Source organism: Pristis pectinata, chromosome 6 (assembly GCF_009764475.1).
Source record: "Pristis pectinata isolate sPriPec2 chromosome 6, sPriPec2.1.pri, whole genome shotgun sequence".
In the NCBI taxonomy this organism is placed as follows: domain Eukaryota; kingdom Metazoa; phylum Chordata; class Chondrichthyes; order Rhinopristiformes; family Pristidae; genus Pristis; species Pristis pectinata.
In genome coordinates this window covers 24482734-24508098 of record NC_067410.1, presented here as the reverse complement: position 1 = coordinate 24508098, position 25365 = coordinate 24482734, and the positions used below count along the sequence as shown (strand labels likewise).

Here is a 25365-nt window from a genome sequence, read left to right as displayed (position 1 = left end):
TAATTGGAAAGAGTCTAACTGGGCTGAATCATGCTCAGCCACTTCTATGCTAGTAAGACCCTGCCTTGCACAAAACCCATTTAACTCTGGGATGTGCTGAGTGACAGATGCCAGCACATTACTGGACTCCAAAAGTGGAGTCCTGTCTTCCTGGGACTCCCCAGCATTATCGTGGGAAACCTGCCTCTCCAATTCCACAACCTGTCAGTTTGGAAAATCAGAGGTATTTAAAAGCTGTACAATAGTCTCACAGGTTTTGACTCAGCTAGTTAGGCAATGCAGGCATGATAAACACATACTGCAAGAGCACAGAGCAGACAGCAGGAGATGCCAATTACTATTCGGGGCTGATTTTACAGCAGCCTCGCTGTATTAGACTGCAGTAGCCAGCTAAAAGCATGTGTAATCACACATTGTGGACCTGGTATTTAGCGGCAGGAATTGTCCTCCCACGTGTGCTATTCAGAGGGATCCTCATTGACTTTCAGTGTTAGCTGCTAAGTAGGAAGTCATTGGATTTGAAAGAACAGTGCTGAGAGTTATTCTAAAGGTAAAACATTTTCCTCTGACATAAGTATTGCTGAGATTCAGAGGATCTCTTTCTTGGGAAGATGTGGCTGCTTTGGTGGCAGCCTCGCTGAACCTGTGGCATGGTGCAGAGGAACTGCTCAAAAGTCAGGCTTGAGCAATGAAGCAGTGAGATGGGCTCTGGCAAAGAGGGCAGTCCTCTAAGAAGGAGTTTGGAGATGCAGGTTGTCCAAGGAGGTGGACAATGCGCATGTATTTTTTGCATTTCAGGCAGCCATGATAGAGCCTAGCTGTGTCTAGCATGAAGGAAGAGCAACATGCCCACTATTCAGGGAAGGGGATCTTGCTGCGTAGGTAGTGATTACCAGATAGCTGGGGCACATGACTTCCCCATAGTACACCTGGGGCCCCATATCTTCCAAGGCCTCAAGGAGTTTTCTTTATTTAATGCCTCGATAGTCAGCAATAATGCCAACAAATCCAAATGGCACTCAAACAATTCCTGATCCCTCCCCCGAGTCAAGCGTGCCTAATGTTTTCATACCACTAGGCCAGACCTGGTGTCTACTGCAGTTATTCATCCAACACCAAGCACAGTTAAACCACTTGAAATGTAATGGAGTCCACTGTTGCCTGGGCTGGTTCAAAGGCTTATTCCAGCAAACATCTGCAAGTCTCTCACTTCCCTTTGACTTGTGGCCTGCACAAACCTGCCATTATGCTGACACATGCCTGCCTCAGATTTTGCAGCAGGAAGGAGGAGGAGGATCCATAAGCAAGTGATAATGAACATCTCTTTTCGGTTGTGCTCTTGTTTCCCCCTGCTAATAGCTAGGAGCCTATGCACCATTAGAGCAGGTCGTTAGGTATTAGATGGAGATGTACAGTGTAGAACATCTAGTGGCAGAGTTGTTGGAAGATGGTTTATGAGTATCACATGGCTAAAACTTTTTCTGACATTACATACATGTTGATTGACCCCATTTGCAACTTTCTCACACTTTTACTTCATGATGGACCTGGATGCATTCCTTGGTCCTTGGAGGCAGATGACATCTCTCTTTAGCTAAGGCTTCCAGAACTGTGTCAAAAATTCGATGTGCTTACTTTCTGCCCCGTTCTGCCATGCCTTCCCAGTGTGTGACTAAAAGTTTGGAGTGGTTTCTAGAAGTGGGTAGAAATAATAACATGTGTTGCTTAACTTACAACTTTCTTGCTTCAAGTATTGCTGAAGTTGCACCATGTGAAGAATTCCCATTTCTATAAGCTGAGCATCAGTGAAGTGAGAGCACAAGTTTTGCTTATGGCTTGAACTTGTGTCACACTGGTATGGATTAACTGCTCATTGCTAGTCCTGTGCATGTGTCTTAGAGCTGTTCTATTTCAACTTACAAGGAGCTTAGAATCAGTTTAACAACTAAAACTAGTATTTATAATGTACATAGTAATTTTTTAAAAAATCATCAGGTACAAGTACAGGATCTACAGATGTTCTTTCAAGCAGCCTGCTTTACTATTTGATTCATTTTATTGTATTTCCATTTGGCAAGAAAACCAATATTGAAATAAGTTTGTGGAACATATCACATTGGTGATTTAAAACCCTGGCTTGAATTTTGCTTTAGGAATAACAGTAAGGTGGTTGCTCTGTGCTAAGGGAGTAAGTTGGACATCCAACTCCTGGCATCCACACATGCATAGTCAAGCACTGAAATTAGGAAGTTTCTGTCCAATTTTCTTTGCTTGGCCTTGTGGTTCACCCCACATGATACCTTGCAGAAAGTTTTGGCATTAAGGCTGTGAAGTATCTATTTGTCCATTAATTACTAAACATGGAAGCAAAAATTAGGGCAGATGTATTCAGGTATGTGATGTTTATAATGCTATGATAAGTTTTAGTTACAGCAAAAAAAAACTGGCACTGGAAATTTAATTTTAGGAATGAAGGGTTTAATTTCTTGTTGAATATGGTCATTATTAGTGGTTTTTGTCTCCTTTTCTCTCTTTTAATCTTACCTTTTGCTTCATTTCTCTTTTTGATCAAGGCTTTTGCACTGAATTAAAAATTTTACATTTTACTTCCTGATGTAGATATTAAAAGAATTCTCAATAAATGATGCAGTCTGATCAGAGCCATGTTGTTTGGCCTGTCCTTGCATGCAACAGAGTACTTTGGAGGACTGCTTGCTGAAAGGTTTTCTCATGACCATAGGTCACCAGTTGAAAGCCTAAAGAGAGTCTTTGGACAGCAGGTTTCCAAATAATGAATTCTAGTAGTAGTTCAATGCTTTGTCCATAAGCTGATACGTAGCAAAAGTTGAATTATTAAATAACTTTTGATTCATCTCCTTGTACAATTCTATCTTTTAGCTATTGATGGAATACAATAAAATGTCAATCAAAGACAAAGCAGATTTCTAATGGTCCTGGATTTCATAAGGTGTGCAAAACAATGGACCAATAATGTGACCTTTTGTGTCATTATTTCCTCAGTTAATACATTGTGTTCTGAACTGAAAATGGAAAATGCTGGAAATGCTCAGCTGGTATAGTAGCATTTCCAGAGAGAGAAAGTAAGTTAACGTTACCGGTAATAATCTTTCATGAAAACTAGGGAAATCAGAGATTAACAGATCCTAAACTGCAGAATAAGGGCAATCTAGAATAAAGATAAGAGGGGGTATCTGCATAGGATTGAGGTTAAAGGCCATTTCACATATACTACAAAGACACCCATAGGAGCTCCAACAGCTAAAACATTTTATCTGCAGCAAATGAATAGTCAAAGAAGAAATTGTTCAATGTGAGAGCAAATTTATACAGATGGACAAAGTTGATGGTGGAAGGAAACCGGCTGAAGTAACAAAATGCTGAAGGAACTAAGTGTAACTAAGCATGCATCTGTGGAGGGAAATGGACACTCGACATTTTGGGTCGAGACCCTTCATCTGGACTGGGAGAGCGGAGAAAGCCAGTATAAAGAGATGAGGGGAAGGGGTGGAGCCAGAGCTGGCAAGTGAAAGGTGGATCCAGGTGAGGAGGGGTGATAGACAGCTGGCAGAGGGGAGAGTGGAAATAGTGACGGAGGGTGTGAGGTGGTAGGTGGAGGCAACAAAGTGCTGCAGATGATGGAATCTAATGGGAAAGGAAGGTGGAGCATGGAACCAAATAAGGGTAGTGGCGTAGACAGATGGGGACAGTCGGCAGAGGGGACCTAGTGTGAGGAGTAATGTACAGATGGAGTGGGTGGAGGAGGGGAAAGAAGAGGAATAAAACAGTTGGGTGTAGGGGAGACTGGGTAGATTGGGGGGAGAGAGAAAAGGGATAGGGAGAGCAGGTTAACTGAAAGCTGGGAATTCAGTGTTCATGCCACCGGGTTGTAGACTACCCAGGCGGAATATGAGGTACTGTTCCTCTAGTTTACATTTATCCTCACCATAGCAGTAGAGGAGGCAGAGGACAGGTGTGGGAATGGGAAGGGGAATTGGAATGGCTGGCAACCGTGTTCTCCAGAAGATCACGGTGATTGGATTTCTTTTAAAGGAGGAAATGAAGGATGCTCAGGCCATGTTGTTGTCGAGGGATTAGATATCCAGGGAGAAAATGGGATACTTGGGTCAAGGAAACTGAAAACCCTTAAAATGCCTGAATGCACAATAGGTGTTGCATATATAGGTGGGAAGAGAATGGCCAAGGGACAAAAATATAATTAGGATGGCAAGAAATCTATAGGAATCCATGTTTCTGAATCTTGTGTACTGTTGTCTCTCTAAGTGGGGCAAATTGCATTCTGCAGCTAAATGACAAATTGCCATGGTTTCATAAAATGCCATTTGTAACAATACATTCTAAGAATTGCTAGTAAATGTGTAGTAAGCACATGACTCAAAATATGCCGGTTGATATCATTAGCAACATAAATGATTGCTGATTAGATTAAAGTGCAAGGCACTCAGTTGCAACTTGTTACACTAAATGCTTTTAAATTAATTTATGGCATTTTTTTCTATTTGAGGCATAGTAGATCCACTGTCAAGTTTCATTTGGAAAGAACAACATTTTAGTCGTTCAGGATCATTTTTGTGCAGAATGTTGTTTTAATTTTTTTTGATGCCTTTGTTTTAATTAACTTGTATAACAGATGATGAATGGCATCTAGAATAAAGATCTAAAAGTTGGCTGTTTTATCTGTGGTTTCCAGAAATCCTGATCCAAGCATAAAATAGTCTGTAAACGAGCCAAACATCGAGCAGGATTCAGCCAGGGTGCACTAGGTTTCTATCGCTGACACTTCCACTTTAGCAGCCAAAGAAGTGATGAGTTTGAAGGGGCACTGTCACAGTTTCACTGCAAAAATATTTTTGGCATGAATAATTTTATAATTGCTATAAGTTACTGTTTTCAGTAGTGACAGGTTTGTGAAGAATTTATTACATTGTTCTTAATAACTGCTATCTCTGATTAGACAAAGTATTTAAAAGGAATAAAATTTGGAATGACTCATTGTGGAATCTCCATTATTTGCAAAAGTAGTAAGGCCATTACTACATTCCTCTGTCAGATGGACAACTGCAATGCACAAAATGTGGTGCATTTATTTATGCTTACATCTGTGTCTAAGTTGATCAGTGCTGAAGTTTTACTGTGGTTTGATTCAATTTTTTTAAGGCAGAACAAGTCCTCAGATTTCAGGTGCTGTTCTCAACAACTGAAGTTATTTTATCGAGCAAGCATACTCATTTCCTTTTGAAGCAAGTTACTAATTTGCATGACAGTTTTAATGGATAATTGTGTATAAGAGTAATGGGTAGTGGGGATGGATCGGGCCTCCATCAGAGTACCTCAAACCATTCAGCCTCGGATCACTCTTGTGCTGCATCCACTTAAAGTATTCAGATGGCTTGTTGGATTTCCTGAGCACTTTTTAAACTTAGCTTAGGGTCCAATTTTAGCATTCATGACGAAATAGATGCTGCTACCCCTTTCTCTTAACATGTAAAATTATATCACAGGCAAATGGAGCTCCTCCAATACTTTTCAATGTGTGTACTCAGGGCTGTCCTCTTCAGATGACAACTGGGGTGTTGGTAGGTTATTGTACCAGCACTTTGTATATAATTGAATCTAAGGCATTGCATACTCATTTTCTGATCTCTACGGTCTTTTATCATATGGCTGTTACAAGCTATGTGAGACGTTCAAATCCAGCTATTCATAAAATAGCTGCCATTCAGTATGTTAACCAGGTCTTGTTTCCGTAATTTAACATAGTCTCAAACATCTGCAAAAACATTTTGTAATGCTAAAAGCCAGAACATGAATACTAAACTTCTTACAATCTGTATGTACTTTTAACAATTTTGTTGGGCTTGACTTCTTTCCCATCTGCCAGTTCAAATGATCTGAAGGGAGAATTCTCAGCTGGAGCAGGACAAGTGGTGCCCTTGTCTGATGACGACAGCATGAGGGTCTGGTGACTAGCTCTAAAAAAAATAATTTGCATCTGGTTACTTGTCAAAAATGGATAGAAAGTCGTCTTTGACTTGGAATAGCAGTTTGGGTGCCAGGAAACTGCCTGCTAGCTCCAAAGCAAACCCACTGAGAGTGAGAGAAATTTTAGGAATGGCTTCACAGTAAGGAACATGGTGGGGCTGTGATGAAGGCAAGGAAGGTTTATACTTGGGGGCCCTGGCAGAGCATTTCTATTCAGGATTTGGGATAAATGTTACATTGTAAATGGCCACCACTAATCCCTATCTTGCTCTTACTGACTTCACCTGGTGACAAGATAGCTAATGAATAACCCTCTCTGATCAGATATGAAACTATAGGTACAGCTCACTTTTATCTACATGTTTGAGAAGCATTCCACTGGCTTTTGGTTGGCCCATTTACTGCCTGCTGAGGGAAACAAGTTAAAGAGGAAGAGATCCAAGTGGGGCTTTGGTAGGATGGATCAAGTTTAACTTTTCAACATGGTTTTTTTCCCTGAGCAGAGAAGGGTGATATTTACTCCCATATTCTTTTGATTTACAGCTGGCATGAGTTCACAGCACATAATTTTTAGTAATTATGCATTTTTAATATTTGAAGCTTTATCCTTTTAATTTGTGCTTCAGTGGGTAAAATGGGCTATTCATACTTAGGTGACCGATTCATTTGACAGATTTGTGAGTAGTACAGTACAAGTACAATCTAGTAGCTTCTTGTGCTAAGTATGAAAGCACATAATCTGAGAACTTCAAACAATATTAATGAACTTTTTTGCTTCCTGTTCTTATTACCTTATCTGTTGGATTGATAGTCTGCATTATAGTCTTCTTGCTCTCTTTGGGTTTGTTCACACTTCTTTGATTCCCCCATGACTCTGCAGTTTCCTTTGACTTTTCTCATTTCTCAGACCCTCTCATAAAAATTCTTTACCGAAGTTTTTTATTATTCCCATCACTTGTCTTGTTTCATCTCCCCCTGCCTCCACACCCTTCCATTTCTATTATTTTTCTGTATCTCTGGTTTCCTTTTTGTTTCCAACATACTCCCTTGATGCTTAGGAAGTGAAAGAATTTGAAGGCCATGAGAAGAGTTGTAATGAAATGAAACTTCTTGAAAGATTGAGGGAAACCTACTTAATGGCAAAAGAAGAAAATTAGACACAAAAGAGAGCAAGTGGAAAGGCCAAAGTTGATGAGTGTACTCTGTAAGAGGGAGAAGCAAGTAAGATTTCTTTATTAGTCACATGTACATCGAAACACATAGTGAAATGCATCTTTGCGTAGAATGTGCTGAATGCAATCTTTCATATGAGTTTTTTTAAGCTACAGTTTGCTGGCCTACATTGTATAATTTCATATAGGTATTACATTTACGATTAAGCATCAATTTTTCCTTTAATCTCTAGTATGTCCTATAATTTTTTGATGCTGCTATTAGAGGAAAAATGTATAGCAGTCTTTGACACAATGTTGCAACAGTCACGTAACGCCTTAACAAATACAAAGATTAAATTTCTGATATCATCACTGAACATCCAATAATGGAAGGAGAGCCATGTGATGCAGGGGTGCAGCATTTTATTGTTTGTTTATAGGATGTCACACTGCTTCTTATGGATACTTTGATAACGTATACAACTTCAGCCTCAGGTTTCTTGAAAATTTCCCTTCATCCTCAACAACTTTGGTCAGGCAATACCACTTCATAAGCATTGGGCTTTACAGTACCATCTGAGTGTCTGAGCCCCGGTATAATCTGAGGAAAGGTGGTGACATCACTGCTCATCTGAGCTTTGAGCATTTGGGCATCTTTGCTTGTATTGCCATAAGTTGATATATCACAACTAAGGCTTGGTAAATATTAGTTCTTTACATTCAGAATAGAACTTAATCTCCAGGTTATCACAAAATTCAAATATTATCACGTAAGAAAGAGAGCTAGATCCTGTATTGTCATCTTCAGATGACAGTAAATTTATATATAAAGTAACAACAGTATTACATATGGTTCTTCAGTAATGGAAAATTTCCCAAGAAAGTTTATGGAAAAAAACTGCAAAGCTACTAAGTAGTCAAAGAATTGGAGCTAGCCAAGAGGTAGGATTTAAGGTGTTTGAAGACAGATTGAACATTACAAAGACAAAGGTTCAGAGAGTGTTAAGACCAAGACCATTGAACATTGTACCACTAAGTGAGGAGATGTGGAAAGCAGAGAAACCCAGACTGAAATAATAAGAGGACCATAGGCATGGTCTTGGATGTAGAATTGGGGATGCAGTGTTGAGGGAGAATTGGATGAGCCAAACCACAGAGCGATTTGCAAATAAACACTTCAATTTGTTTCTTTTGGTGATGGCAGCCAGTGAATATCAATGTGGAATAGAGTTTTGAATGAGTTGAAATTTTCATAGACCATTGAGGAGGCTATTGCAGGAATTGAGTCTTGAGGTAATGAATACTTTGATACAATTTTTGAAAAAGGACTCAAATTATGTTCCATAAAAGGCAAAGTAATTATTTCTAGATTAAATTATTGAGAGCTTTATTTGTTCAGTTGGTCCCTGTGGACATTTTGGATGGTTGTTGGAGTGTTTGCAAATAAGTTACTTCGTCAAGAACTGTGTCAAATAATGAGTAATTTAAGATATTTGTCAGGGACTTATGAGAGTTGGTTAAATAGCTTGAAGCATTTGAAGAATAAGTTTCATCTTAGCAATAAATAGAAAGTAAACTTAAAATGGTGATATTACATAATTAAATTCTTTATGCTGCCAAACAGAACCTTTGACTGTTTACAACCACTATTTTGGGGATGGACAATAATTTAAATGTTAATAAAATTTTAACTTGCAAATATTCTAAATATTGTACAGTTTAATTCTATTATTCTCCTCATTTTATGAGGAAATGGCACTCTCCAGGTAACTGAACCTCATCGTATTTCCGCTTCCCTAATTCTTCTATGATAATGACAATGGCAGTGATGAATATAGAATTTGCATAGTGATTAGTATTTTATGCAGATATATTTGTAAAATGGTGTTTGAACTTTTTGAACCATTTTTCATTCAATATTTGAAGAAGTATTATACGAGCAGCTGTCTATTGCCCGTGATCTCATGTTTGTCATTTTCTGAAAATCATTCTTGTAATTATTCTGCTCAAGATAGTTCATAAGTTAGTACAGTTATGGGTTGAGAAATAAACAGTTTAATCCATAGCAACTGAAGATGTGTGTTTTTGTTTCACGTAATTCAACAGTCTGGCAAAATCATCACAGCTGGTAAGGTAGCATCACTGTGGTGTAATTTAAGTTTAATATTCTTCTGAACAGTTAAACCATGACCTTGCCTGGCTTTGCATCTGGGTTCATAGTGTATAAAAGGCCCTTGCTGTCACTGGATATCATATGGCTGTGTTCCCTCTGCTTCTTTGTAAGTCATGCCATCCATGTTTTTTCCCAGTTTACTCAGCACATTAGTATCCATGTTTTTTGATGTTACATTTCAAACGGTAGCTTAACTCATTTCCAGTCTAATCTTCTAGAAGAGGTGGCTGATATTTGGGAGAAAGTTGAACAAGCTCATGTGTGGCGCAAAGATTCCACAATAACGTCAGCTATGTTCAGAGAATTTTCCTCCAAACTGTGGTTTAAAAAACTATGGTTCATGGCCTGATAATTATTGTTGTACTTAATATTTAGCAAGACTCCTGTTACATGTATAGGAGCACTCTACTGTTATTTTCTTTCTATAACAGTGGATGGAATTCAGTGGATTTAAATGCATGCCTTCATACCATTAATTTAGTACTTTCACTGTTTCATTACCGTTGTATGCCAAATAAATGTCTGTTGTTTCCCTTTCACATGTCTTACATATGATTTTAATAAATAGCAGTCCAATATGTTTTAACACAGGCCAGTTTCAGTGATGTAGTTGAAGAACTATTTTTCAGGATATAACAGTGTCTTATTGGTGTGCCTGGACTGTTTTTCCCTCAAACACCAGATTGCTCTTATTAGGAGTTGTCATTCTTTTCAAACCACTTTTAAACCTAAGAATGTGATACAGACCCTAAGTATTTAAACGTGGCCATTCCTTTTGAGTACATCAAAGCCTTAATGTAAGATATAAGTAGGCTTTTCTGAATTAGATTGTGTTTCATTGTGAAATATTTGTTCTATCTTGTTTAATTTTACTGCAGCATTTCTTCCAAAAGAAAGAACTTTACTAAACAGGGTTCCAGACTAAATATTTTTGGTGACTGCTGTGGTGACCTTATCAGCTTCATGGTGCATACCTGAACTGGAAAAAACAGAAAAGTTCATTCGTTGGTCCATATTGAATTAGCAGCACTCAGTTGTGACTTTTTTGGAGACACAATAATTGACTACTGCCTTTGCGGTGAGGAAAGAGAAAACAAAGCAAGGTTCCTGGTGAAATTTGGGGCACTGAGTTGAAATTGATGCAAGTAGAAGTGGGCGTGGCTATGACCTCCCCTCCTCCTCCCTCCCAGCCAAGCAGTTGAAAAGCTTGCTGATGCTTGTGGTAAAAATCCATGTGAACAGTGGATGAAGTACCGATGGGTAATTGTTAATCAGAAATTGGAAGCTGGTAGTGCTTTCAGAAAAGGAGACAAGAAATGGCCATAATTTTGTTTTAACTATTGGTGGCAGTGCAGCATATTGTCTTGTGTCATTATCAAATCTTATCACAAGATTTCTTACCATTTGCTATTATAGCAATTTTCTGCCTCTGTTCAATACTTTGAGATTCCTTGCCTTAGTGGGTGGTAACTATATTCCTTTAGTTGTTTTTTACCTCCCCTTTTTATTATTTTTGAAGGCTGTTAGCTTGGCAGTTTTGACATGTGTTAAATGTTGTTGGTGCTCTACACACCATCTTCCATTTTCCCCCATATTTGTTTAAGAACTATCTTTTGACAGCTGTTTAGACTAGAGTTTGATAAAATAATACACTGTATTTGTTTTTATCAGTATTCAGCAGCTCCATTTTGTGGATTTTTGCCCTTTGATAATGTGTCGCCTTATCTATGTTTCAAATGGTATTAAGTTTCCCTATTAAATAAAAATCCTTTCCCTATCATTTGCCAGCTGTCTCAGGAATTGTGTTTTGCATGAGTATACCGTTTTCTGTTTTATAGCCATCTTAAGCCAAGCACATATTCTGTAACCCCAGACAATATTTTGTGGATTTATATTCCACTACTCTCAAGTTGCTTGTTTATTCTGGTTCATTCTTTTTGAGTAAACTAAGAATGAAAGGATTGGGAGACAGAGCAATATTAAGTTGAGGCAGTTGAATGAAATGATTAATGTTGCGATTAGGCACAGAATCAGAGCCAGGATTCTGTGCTAGACATAGTTAATTGAATATACTAGCCAGGTCCAGATGTTTTCTTCAGATAATTGCACCAAAAGACGTGGTGCTGAATTCCAGAAGAGTAATGTTGTTTATTTTCAGTATGGATTAAAATATAAAAAATGGCCTTTATTTTTAAAGAAATAGTTCTCGATGGCTAGTATTTTTAACTGAAGAGGCACTTCAGATGAAAATGGCATGCACCAAATGTGTTACACAGCTGTTGTTTTCTAATTTCTTTTAGTAATAGCTAGAGTTTACTTGAACGGTCAAAGCAAATGGATATTTCTTTTCATGTTTTGAGGGTACTTGTAGAGTACAGTCAGACCCCAGCTTTGTACTGTATTAAATAAAACCGGAGCATATCCTATAGGTAAGTCAAGAGTACAAAGTCCTTTTGAAATCCTACAGATCACTTTGAGTTGGCTTTTGAAAACTATTATAAGCAATTATAAGCAACTATTATAAGTAGACTTAAATTCACATTTCAAATTCTCAGGAATAGTGGCAAAATATGTCAGAAGGGTTTGGAATAAGATGTGTGGTTTGTATGGACTGGAAAACACTTAACACAGTGTCAATTAGGTTTGATTTTAACAGTTAATAAAAAGTCACTTTGGGCCCCAACAAAGCTTTAATGCCCTAATGAGATCTGTGTGAAGTAGACCTATTCCTTATTTTAGATTTTGTTTTCAAAAAGAAATTGACAAAGCACCCCATAGTCATATTATCTGCTGGCCACTGGAAAGAGACCCAACTGATTTGCAAGCATAATCTTTCAAGGCAAGAGTCCTGAAAATTTGATCTTTCTGAATCTGTAGAGGTTAGTCTACTTAGCTTAAACTTTGAAATAGTTTATGTGTTCTTTGAACACATTTCTTTGAATATTTAATACAAAACAATGTATTTAATTTCCTTTTACTTTTTAATCTAAATATTGTGATTTGGCAAATACTAATTATTCAAACACCCAAGTGAAAATTTGAATGAAGTAGCCAGAAAATATGTGTAATTTAGTAGAAAATGGTTCATTAATGCAAATGTATTTTGTGTCTGAAAATAAATTATATGGAGGAAAAGGGAATGCTTATGATAGTGTAGAGACCAAGAGAGATGTAATGACACAAGTGAGGATGGTAGAGGTTTGTTAAGCACAGCTGATCTGTCTGGAGGACAGTAAAAAGGAGATAAGTACAAAGGAGGAAAGAGAGAAAAATTGCTGGAACTGTGAGATACAAAACATTGCAGTTGTTGGAAATAAGAAATAAAATAGAAAGCAGGAAATTCTCAGTAGATCAGCCAGCATCTGCAGTGAGAGAAAAACAGTCAAGATTACAGGTTGATGACCTTTCATCACAATAGACCAGTTCTGGTACAAACTGATATAAAAAGCTGATTAATTGAAGTTGTTGAATTCAATGCATGGTAAGAATGTCAGTGCTGGAGAATGATTTGGGACACTTAGTGTCCAAAAAACTTTCCCAGATTCGGATTACACAGCTAAAAGCAATACAGTGCTCCTTACAGATTAACTCAATAATATTCAGTCTCAATCTCAATGGAGCACCTACTAGTGTATCAGTGTGGCATTTTTACTATTTCACTTCTTCAGGCCTTGCATTGCAAGTTAGTTCCAATTTTGTATCATTACATTTATCTGAAGGTTCCAGTGGGTGTAAGCACCATGCAGCACCACGTGTAAGCTGCCATTGAATATATTAATGCAATTGCTTTAGAAAAATGCGCCACTAGTGCATAAGGAGCGATCTGCTATGACTGTGAACTACTTATTGAGTCTGAGTGAATGGTGTTTTCCTTGGGTTTTGGAGATAATAAACATGAAATCAGAAAGTAGATTACTGTGTTCTGGCAAGCATGTATTTGAAGAAATATGACAAGAATAAGGATTTTCCACGCAAGTACATGAAGTAAAATCTCACAGGGTGGCTTATCTTTACCACTGATAGGTAATAATCATGATGTATTGATGTAGCTGTGATTTTTGTTGCAGACAAGAAGCACTACTGGCAGCCATCAGTGAGAAGGATGCAAACATTGCCTTATTAGAATTGTCTGCCTCCAAAAAGAAAAAGACACAAGATGAAGTGATAGCTCTTAAACGTGAGAAGGACAGACTTGTACAACAGCTGAAACAGCAGGCAAGTTGAGCTATTCTATAAGAAAAGACATCTTTTAACACTAGAATTTTTTAGCCTATTAACCTTCAGTGTGATATGGGAGTTGGAATTAAAATTACTAAGTAAAGAATAAATGGAATGTGTGAAATGTAGAAACTACTTGAATTCACATTAACATGCACGAAAGGTGCCTTGATGATCCTGATGAAATGAGAAACAAGATATATATTGAAGGAAAAAAGCATAAGAGTGTAGAAATGTGTCCTCTATTGTTTGCACTGGACTTGCATCGGTAGTGATGACTGTATGTTTCACTCCATTTCTAAAATTTCTCCATACAAGGCTACTATACATATACATTTAGTGCAAGCAGCTAAGGGTCCAAATTTCAACCCCAGTCTCCACTGAAAAAACAGCATTGCTAATGTTTTGCAAGAGTTCATTTTAACTTACTTTGCTGTTCTGAAAAAAAGTGTATCACTCATGCAGGTTCTCCAGATCATGCTGGCTTGCCTCAAACCTTCAAAGAATCTGAAAGATATAAGTGAGCCAAAATAATGATCCAACAACACCTCTTTTTACTTAGAGCAGCTTGTTAATGCAGGCACAATTGACCCAGGTAGAAATGGATTTGATCCAAATTTTTGTTGTTGCCCAGTAGTTTTGCAATTTGTTTTAAGTTGAGGATTCCAGTATTTGGAACTGCTGAGAGACCAGCACTTTTTCTACAGGTAATTGGATATGTAAAGCATTGTGTAAATACAATCATGTTTGTTGCAGAATAAGATATTAAAAAGTGTGAAACATGGTCCTGTGGAAAAAGTGCAACCTAATATTGCCTGTCTTCAAAGGATGAGCTTAATAAATTGAGAAGACTAAATGTATATTAAACATGAAAATAATTTTCACAAGGATTTATTGTGCTTAATGCTGTTATTCTGTGTAAAGTACTTGTTTTTTTTAATTGGGCTCCAATTTCAAGGAAGTAGTTTGCCTGGGTGCACTAATTGTTGACACTGTTTGTAGCAACACTCCACTTTACATAGTATCTTTCAACTAAGTTAACTCCTGATTGTTGTCCAAGTCATTTAAATATCACTTTATTCTTGCAAAGTTGCTGCATTTATTTATTCACATTTTGAATCCGAGTAATATTGTATGATTTATCCCATTCATTGGAATTTAGGGAAAATGTGAAATTAATTCCAAAATGTACTGAGATTTACTTTTGATCCCAGTTCTTATGAAGACAGTGAAGTAAAATCATATCCCAAATGATAGCATACTGAGGCTAGTTAGAAATAAAACAGAAAATTCTGCAAGTGCATAGGTCTGCCAGCATTTGAAGACAAAAGGTTGGTTAATCTTTTAGGTGTATCCTCATCAGAACAAGCTTATCATCTATAGTTTATGTTCAGGCTATGTGTAGCTGGTTTCATTTTCAAGTTTTTCTATGACATTGCATTCCAAGAGATCAAAAGTTTATCGAGGATCTCCACCTGGTAGTGCATTACATGCTTTCTGCGATTTCACCACGATTCACAGAATTGGTGGTGATGCTGCTGGTATTCTGTGAAGTTCCAGCAGCATCAACAATCCACTCAGTCATTACTGTGCATTCCTGGTTTTGATATCCCAGTCTCTGATGCTGTCTCTTTGCACATTATCCAGAGGCGAGACAGAATTCCATTATCGTGAGGTTCAGTTTTAACCTTCAGTACTTGAAATGACTGTGTTGTTCCACAGAACAAATTTTAGTCTCTGAATTCATTTCCTATTTATATTAGAATGTATGACTTTGTTCCTTAATGATCAGCAGTATTACAGTTACACAGATAAGATTAGCAGTACTTTTTTCAATGTTTCACAGGCAAGCAAGATTTTTTACACCTTGTTGAGCAACTCATTTAGAACTGCCTTTGCGATAAAATCTGGCTTTGCCATTTATTTCCTGCAGTTTTTCTCACTGACTTAAAATGTGTAGCATTGTCTGCTCTGTGCTTCCTTTGCACAGCAAGGTGAAGGGAGATTTTGTAAAAGTATAATTGATGGAATCCTGAAAACTACCCTAAGAGTTCTGGTGAAATATTCCCACATCTCATGGAAACCAGATGAAAAGCAAAATAAAAGTCACTGAAGACTAGCCATCTAGTCAGAACCCTGATAGTGAACGTAGATAGGATGTAAATACCCAGATGTTAGGTTTGCACAACTATATTGACCACTACGTGCTGCCTGTACTTCTGTCTTGTACCTAGTATTTGTGACATTATCCTGCTACTTATTTGTCCCCTTGGCTCTGGTGAGGTGCAGTCCAGCATTGATTTGATTACAGCAGAAGCTGGCTGAGTTAAGAGTCTTAGAACAGTTCATTTTGACTGTAACCCACATTCATTCTATGCCCCCACTTTTTTTTTCTCCTTAATCCTTCTGTTGTGTTGCCACCTCTTCTCAATCCTATTCATAACACCTTGGCACACCACTTTCATTCCTCCCTCTCAGTACTTTATAGTTACACTTCCCTGATCTCAGTCCTTCACTGCAACATCTCAGACACGAATCCCTCTTGAATAAGCCCACAGCTATCCTTGGTGCCTCTCTTGTATCCTACAAAGAGTCAATCAAGGTGTTTGCCTCCACTTCATTAAGAGCAACAGTTGGCTGTTTTAGAAACCAAACTTGTCTCCCACTGTCCAAACCTTTTTCATCCTTGTCCTTCCAGTCTCTGCCAACAGATCAGCAATTGTCACCATGCTTCACAGTTCCCTCCAGAATATCCATTTGCAAAAGTACTTCTACCACCTATGATCATATTGTGGATAATTCTCCTTATTTAATTTGCTAAATCCTTCTTTCTTTGTCTTCATCCTCTGGAATTCCCAATTCTCTCCCACGTAGATAGCTAAGATCATCTTGAATTTGCAGGTTCATGAGAGCCAGTGCAGGGAAATCCAAAAGCACAGTAAAAAGGACAAAGAGGGGATGTGGTCAGAAGGAGAAGAAAGGGAGGGCAGAAAAGAGATGATAAAGGGCAAAGAGGAAGAGATGGGAGAGGGATCTGTGTAGTGTACATGGGAAATTCTGTCAATGCGAGAGATTGGCTGCCGCCAATTACCAGAAATTTAGGTGGTTGTGGAAGCACACTGCTAAAGGCAAAGCACTCAGACTTGCTTGGGGGTGGTAGGTTGAAGGCAAGCCTTGCTGTCACTGTGGATTGGGGCAAAAAGAAGATGAGCTGGGACAGTGGGAAGTGAGTAGTGTCATGGAATTGGTGCAGCATTGATGGATACCATTCAGGCCATTCAGTCTGTGCCAGTTGTTTGTGGAACAATCCATTGAATCCTATCCAAATGCTCTTGCCCTACAGCCTGGCAGTTTTAACCTTAACATGTTCATCCAATTTTCAGTTAAAAGTCACTCAACTTATTTTTAAAATTCTCCATCATTTTTAGGCAGTGACCTCTAAATCATAACCACTTGTATTGTAAAATTATTTTTCCTTATGGCATATCTGGATATTTTGCAAATCATTTTAAAACTGTAACTTATTGTCCTTGACTCTTCCACTAATGAGAGCAGTTTCTCTATTTTTACACTATCTAAACTTGTCAAGGTTTTTCACATTGCCATCAAATCTCCTCCAAGCTTTAACTGCTCCAAGGAAAACAACCTCAGGTTCTCAAGACTATTCTTCTAATTGAAATCCCTCATCCTGGGAACCATTCTTATAAAGTTAATCTCTGTCAAATTTGAGTAACCTAATCTGACTTCTACAAATTATCATTTGTCATGCCTTTTCCATTTCATTTGATGTGCAGAAACTCTGATTTGGGCTTGGGACTCAGCTATTATCCAGCCTTGCTATATTTCTCATCCTTTTCAGCTTTATGCCTTCAGTTCCCTTACCATTCACAATTTCCACTTTTCCCCAACTCCATGCCTTTCATTCTCTATCACGGGGGAAGGGGGAGCTGTTCTTAACCCTGATACTCAGAATTCCCTCTTCTCTAATCTTTCACCCAGCAAAACACCTCCAATCACAGACTCAATTGCTTCCTCTGTTATGCTTTCAACACCATCTATGCTCAAGTCTGTCGGCCATAATGTAAGCTTGACACGAGACTGGCCTAATAATTCACTGTTAGATCTTGCTGCATTATAATGAGGTCAACCATAGCTGGGGATCTGAAGTAAAAACAGAAAACTGGTCGGGGAACATTTATGGAGAGAGAAGGATAGGGTGTACATTTCAGGATCTGTCTGATGAAAGACCATAGACCTGAAATGTTAACTCTACCTTGCTCCCTCCACTGAGTATTTCCAATATTTTCTGTTTTTGTTCAAGTATTTGAAACTGGTAAGTGAGTGAGTTAACCTTGAACCAATGTGCTGAATAAAAATACGCTTATGGAATTATGACAGGAAATTATTTTCAGACATTTTCTAATTGATGATCTGTCTTTTTAGGATGACATAAAACTTAGGAGGAATAAAAGCTTTAAGAGTCACTGCATATTGTTTCTAATAGTAGTCAGCATTGAATCTAGTGCTAATGCTGTACCCTGTTTCCAGATGGAAGAAAGCATACAAATGATTGATGCTCTGGATACACACCCCAGGCTTATGGTAGAAGCTATTGTTGTATATTGTAGCTTTCTGAATGAATAAACTATGCAGTATTATTTTCTTGCTAATATTTTCTAGGATTAATTTTCATTAACCAGGTTAACCTCTACTTGCCAAGCAAGATGATCTAATTCAAGGATTTGCTTTTGAATGTGATTAAACAAAAGCTTTTCCCATTTTGACTGAGATATTGCTTTCCTACAACTATATATTTTTGTTAAATCTGTTTTTTTGCATGACAACCTGAATATCAGTTGCATTGCCATAATTTGCAGGACGAGCATTGGCTGTTAATGGACTGTTTACTTCTCTCTTTCTTTAGTGGAGCTTTTACAGAATGAAAGTACAAAATTATGCAGAATTTAAGCATGCTTCTTTTCATTATTTCTTTTGTTATAGTAATCGGCTATGCTTTGGATTGATTTCAATTTCAAAGGCATTTTGGCTTGTATCCTATTACAACTATTTGAAAAATTAGACTGTTTAGTTAATTCCTTTTCTTTCCTTAGACACAAAACCGGATGAAACTCATGGCAGATAATTATGATGATGATCACCACCACCATCACCACCACCACCATCACCATCGTTCACCGGCAAGATCACAGCACAGTAACCACAGGCCCTCTCCTGATCAGGTGAATATCACTTTGTACCAGCCATTTGATAAATTCCATTTTGCTTCCGTGTCAGATTAGAAAGGTTAGGGCCTGCCACTGATGATGCAAGCTCAACCTTTATCATAATTGATCTTCGGTTCAGTCAACAAGGCAAATTTATTACAAGTGTTTGCTCTCTGTACTTGCCTTCCATCTGAATAGTTCTGCCAGCTACAGTTAAGGAAATGAATAGTTAGTCTTTGTGAGTGTTGGTGTATTGTTGTTTAAATGTGCTGTTGCATTTTACTTACGTTCACATTTTGAGATAAATTATTTACTTTGCTGTTATTGCTGCTTATAATGACAATTTGTTCCTAATCCAGAAAGCAACTACTATGCATGCTTCATGATGGAATTGTAAACATGTACTTTAATATTAAAGTTGTTTCTCAAAGCATTAGTAATTTTATTATCTAGCTACTTTAATGGTTTTATTTGCTGATAGAATGGATGCCTATGAAATATGCTGCTTTATGTGTTCATTTTATTGGTAAACTAGTGATACTTCAGAATGCATTCCTTTCAGGATTCTGATGTTTTCAATTATATTGTGGAAATGTCTTTGCCTTTATCTTTTGCGTGAACTGATCTTTTCTTGGTCACCTGTCACCTGTAGCTAAAGGCATGGGAATAGGTTATCTTCTTTTGCCTAGGTAATGAAGAATAATAACTTAATTCCAAACTTAATAATATTACTTTGATAGTTCAAGTGTTATTCAGATTTGAAGTTGCATTTTCATTTCATGGCCTTGAACAAGAGTTTAATCGTGGAACATCAATACAGTATTTATGGTGGTCAGTAGAATGTGTCCTGGTTCACAAGTACAAAGGCTTTGATAGTATTTCAGTTGATACAATTCATAAAGAGTAATATATGTGTAGGTTGCATAAGTTCACAAGTCAAGCTCATCTGAAGGTCTTTCAAGTCTATGTGATCTCATCCTTTGAGAATATCAATTTAACAGTCTTCCATTTGTTTCCCAGATGAACCCAGTTTCCTGGTCTCAGAAATCCTTCTTGCATCTGTCCTAAATTTGCCCTCGAAAACTCATCACCCATAATATTCCTGCAGTTCTGGCTTATTTATAAAGATGGATTGCAGTTTACTACATTGTATTTATTTAAGTACAAGGTCCCTTCTGATTTGCATTTCTTGAAGTCTGACGAGTTTAAACTTTTTTTATTCTTAAGGAAACGTAGGAAATAATATAAGAGGATAGGAAAAGGCATAAACTATTTAGTGCCTGGAGCCTGTGCAATGTTTAGACTGATTGTGGCAAGTTAGTGATCAAACTCCACATACCTACCAACTCTCCATTTTGGTTAATGCCTTTAATTAACAAAAAATCTGAGTCTAACATTAAAACCAACAAATGTAATAGCATCAATTGCTCCTTGCAGAAGAGAGGTCCAAACTTATGTTTCTATTTGAACTCCCAAAAGGCTGGCTCTAATTCTTACACAATGTCCCCTAACCCTACACTTCCCAATTAATGCGGATAATTTCTCTGCCCAAGCATTTCCACCTTCCTGTCTTGAAGACGTCAATCAAATCACCCTTTAAATTTCTAAATTCCAAGGAATGCAATCCTAGTTCTTGTAATTTTTCCTTAAAACTTAACCTTTGGAGTCCAACTGTCATTCAGGTAAGTTTGTACTGACAGTTCAAGACAAATATATCTTTGCTAAAGCATAGTGCCTAGAAATGGCCGGTAATTCAGATATGATCCTTCCAGGGCTTTATATCACTGTTGGCAACTTCACTCCTTTTGTACTTTAGTCCTTACAATTTAAAGACCAACATCATTGGTCTTTTTCATTGTTTTCTGTACTTGTCCAGGACATTTTAATTATCTTTCAAATGAACCTGGGTTTTCTTTGGTCAACTTCTGATTTTAGCTTTGCACCATTTAATAAGCACCTCTTTACATTTTTGTTGGCTCTAAAGTGGTTTGTCTTAAATTTTCTCGTTTTGAAATACGTTTGCCACCATTTTACCCATACTCTTAATTCACTGCTCCGAAATAATGCTTATGTGTGTCTTGCAAAATTTGATATGTGACTCTCTGTCCCAAACACTATGCTACTTATAAACATGATGAATATTAGTAGCCCCAACACAGCTCCTTGAAGAACACCATACTTCATATCCAGCCATTCCAATTACCAGGCCATCTTCTTTATCTTCATCTCTGTAACTCTGTTAGTTTCCTAATCAGTTCAATAATTTGTCATAGATTCTTTCAGGAAGCCTCAACATAGCTGACAGCTTCCTGTAAAAGCAAAAGAAATTGTCTGTTCAAAAGATCATGAATTATCTACCCCCAGTCCACTTTCCCAAATAATCCATATAATCCCTGATTCCTTCATTATTCAACAACCTATTGATTGCTGCCTAAAAGATACTTGCTTGCAGCGTACCCACAGCCCTCTGAGGTGGGGAATTCCAAATTTGTACCAAGAACTATCATACTTACCCCCTTTTTTGAGACACTAATACCTACTTCAGGACTCTCTAGATGCCTGCTTCTGGACTCTGTAGCTTCCAGATCTGGTTTACTGATCTACTTGGCTAACTTGTTCCTCATACAGTGGCATGCAAAAGTTTGGGCACCCCTGGTCAAAATTTCTGTTACTGTGAATAGGTAAGCGAGTAAAAGATGACCTGATTTCCAAAAGGCATAAAGTTAAAGATGTCACATTTCTTTAATATTTTAAGCAAGATTACTTTCTTATTTCCATCTTTTACAATTTCAAAATAACAAAAAAGGAAAAGGGCCCGAAGCAAAAGTTTGGGCACCCTGCATAGTCAGTACTTAGTAACACCCCCTTTGGCAAGTATCACAGCTTGTAAATGCTTTCTGTAACCAGCTAAGAGTCTTTCAATTCTTGTTTGAGGTATTTTCGCCTATTCTTCCTTGCAAAAGGCTTCTAGTTCTGTGAGATTCTTGGGCCGTTTTGCATGCACTGCTCTTTTGAGGTCTATCCACAGATTTTCAGTGATGTTTAGGTTGGGTGACTGTGAGGGCCATGGCAAAACCTTCAGCTTGTGCCTCTTGAGGTGGTCCATTGTGGATTTTGAGGTGTGTTTAGGATAGTTATCCTGTTGTAGAAGCCATCCTCTTTTCATCTTCAGCTTTTTTATAGACGGTATGATGTTTGCTTCCAGAATTTGCTGGTATTTAAATGAATTCATTCTTCCCTCTACCAGTGAAATGTTCCCCGTGCCACTGGCTGCAACACAAGCCCAAAGCATGATCGATCCACCCCTGTGCTTAACAGTTGGAGAGGTGTTCTTTTCATGAAGTTCTGCACTTTTTTTTTCTCCAAACTTTCCTGCGTCCTCACCACAAAATTCAGCGTCAGAAGTTTGCAAAGGAACATCTAAACAAGCCTGATGCATTTTGGAAACAAGTCCTGTGGACTGATGAAGTTAAGATAGAACTTTTTGGCTGCAGTGAGCAAAGGTATGTTTGGAGAAAAAAGGGTGCAGAATTTCATGAAAAGAACACCTCTCCAACTGTTAAGCACGGGGGTGGATCGATCATGCTTTGGGCTTGTGTTGCAGCCAGTGGCACGGGGAACATTTCACTGGTAGAGGGAAGAATGAATTCAATTAAATACCAATAAATTCTGGAAGCAAACATCACGCCATCTGTAAAAAAGCTGAAGATGAAAAGAGGATGGCTTCTACAACAGGATAACTATCCTAAACATACCTCAAAATCCACAATGGACTACCTCAAGAGGCACAAGCTGAAGGTTTTGCCATGGCCCTCACAGTAACTCAACCTAAACATCACTGAAAATCTGTGGATAGACCTCAAAAGAGCAGTGCATGCAAAACGGCCCAAGAATCTCACAGAACTAGAAGCCTTTTGCAACGAAGAATGGGTGAAAATCCCTCAAACAAGAATTGAAAGACTCTTAGCTGGCTACAGAAAGCATTTACAAGCTGTGATACTTGCCAAAGGGGGTGTTACTAAGTACTGACCATGCAGGGTGCCCAAACTTTTGCTTCGGGCCCTTTTCCTTTTTAGTTATTTTGAAATTGTAAAAGATGGAAATAAAAAAAGTAATCTTGCTTAAAATATTAAAGAAATGTGTCATCTTTAACTTTATGCCTTTTGGAAATCAGGTCATCTTTTACTCGCTTACCTATTCACAGTAACAGAAATTTTGACCAGGGGTGCCCTAACTTTTGCATGCCACTGTATATAAGATTTTTGAAAAGTTCAAATCTACAACCCTAATTATAGACTTGACTAAATAATTCTTAAACTCAATATAAAATTCAGTCATATTATGATTGCAGTTCCCCAGAAATTCTTGTTGGCTATATGATCAGATATTTTCTTCTCGAAGTCTATTTAAATAGCATTCCACTGGACACAACATAATTCTTCATTCTTTTTATTCAATAGATTTTGTCAGGCATGTGTTATTCTTTACAGATAAATACTGACCTGACCGTCTCCCAATCAGCTCAAAATGTTCAATGGATTCTATCTTCTTAATTAGAGACTCTAGTAAATTCCCAGCAACAGATAGTAAATGGACTGCTGAGTGATTCTCCGGATTCTGCACCTGTTCCCCTCAGCTTCCTTAAGCTGTGGAGTGACATGCAATGTTCTAGTCCAAGAAAGCAGTTTTGTAACAGTGTCCTAATTGTATTTTGTTTTAGAAATAGAAGCAACAGTAGGCCAATCAGCTCCTCATGCCTGCTGCACTTTGCAATAAGATCATGGCGGTTCTTGTACCCCACTGCTGTTTTCCAGCTCTAATCCTGGTGCCTGCAGATCTTAAGAACGACACAGACAGATCTTTTAATAATATACACAACAACTGGGTCTCCCCAGCCCTCTTCAGTTAGGCAATTCTAAATATCCCCAATCATCTGGATGTAGAAATTTCTCATCTGCCTTGAGTGGCCAACCTCTTGAGAGAATAACCTGTTGTTCTGGACACCTCAATCTAAGGGGAACTTTGTATCAAATCTGCTACCCTGTCAAGCCATGTAAGAATTTTGTACATTTCGATGAGATCACCTCTCATTCTTCTAAACTCAAGAGAGCATAAGCCCAGTCTGCTTAGTCTGTTGCAGTAATTACGCAAAATGTCCACCATTTCCTTATTTTCATTTACAATACTGATACCAGTTTTCCCTAGGGCTCCTAACCCTCTCTTTCCCTAATATAGCAAAAAAATCTTTACTCGTTTGACTGTGATATTCCATGCAAATTAATGGTCACAGTCCCATTATATATCTCCTACTCTCTTTTTTTTTCCACCTTGTTTATTTTGTTTCTTTGCCATTTGCCAAGATATGTTTGTTCTTTGCATTTCTTTTCCTTTCAAAACTTTTAGCTTTGTTTTGTTCTTGATGTTTTTGGTCAACCATTTTTTTTTTGGCAAATGGAGTTCCTGCTCCTTTGTGCAATATAATGGATCAGTTTTAGTTTTTTTATACCACCTTGTACAAATTTTTCTTTATTTCATCTATTGACAGATTTGACTAGTTAGTGGACAGCCCGTCTCATTACACTCAAATCAGATTCATGCAAATCTTGGCACACAATAACGTTTTTTCCTTTTTTTTGTAAATGGCATTGAACTTGATCGTGTGATGGTTGCTGTTGGACAAATAGAGTCAAAGAGAGCTACAGTATGGAAACCAACCCTTCGGCCCACCGAGTCCATGCTGACCATCAAACACCTATTCACACTAATCTTATATTAATCCCATATTTTATTGTCCCCACATTCTTATCAACTTCCCCTAGATTTTACCACTCACCTACACACTAGGGGCAATTTACAGTGGCCAATTAACCTACCAGCCTGTACATATTTTCGATGTAGCAGAAAACCGGAGCACCCAGAGGAACCCACGCGGTCACAGGGAGAACGTGCAACTCCACACAGACAGCATCCAAGGTCAGGATTGAACCTGGGTGTCATGCTGTAAGGCAGCAGCTCTACCAGCTGTGCGACATTAATGTTCACAATTAGTAGACTGTTAATTAAATTTGTCTCATTATTCATTTCTAAATCTGATATGGCCTTGTTGCATGAATCTATAACATAATCGGAACAAACTCAAGACAATCACAACCTTTCTAGTATTTTATAACATCACTACAGCTTGGTCTGTGTTCAGGTAACAAGTAGAACTAGAATATTTAAAACTGCCATTATCACCTTCACATTTGCTTCCAGATGGTACTTAAGTAGAAAAATTACAGTGTCTAGTTCGGGGTCATATTTCAGTCTGATTCCCAACTGCACTAAACTATTATGTGTGAGACCTTTTTTTAATATAGTATCATACCACTTGAATGAAGTGTAGCATGACACCAATCCAATGCAATGCCATACTTTATATTGCCCAGTCTGTAGACACTCTCTCAAACTTTATAAAGTGAATACTGTAACAACATAGGAAATTAGCTGTCCTGTGAGCAGAATGCTGTGAGCATTCAATAGGCAAATGCAGAAGTTAATAAGAGCTGTAATAACAACATAAGAAATAGGAGCA

At 37.8% G+C, this 25365-nt stretch overlaps 1 protein-coding gene across 12 annotated transcripts in view; it reads left to right on the top strand.

The window, feature by feature from the left end:
• Positions 1–25365, top strand: part of LOC127571453 (ERC protein 2) — a 629628-nt gene that overhangs the window by 449282 nt on the left and 154981 nt on the right. For all 12 annotated transcript variants that reach the window (XM_052017829.1, XM_052017828.1, XM_052017827.1 and 9 more), the window contains 2 exons: positions 13416–13563; positions 18678–18806. In XM_052017829.1, coding sequence (XP_051873789.1) covers positions 13416–13563; positions 18678–18806 — 277 coding nt within the window. The remainder of the gene's footprint in view (positions 1–13415; positions 13564–18677; positions 18807–25365) is intronic.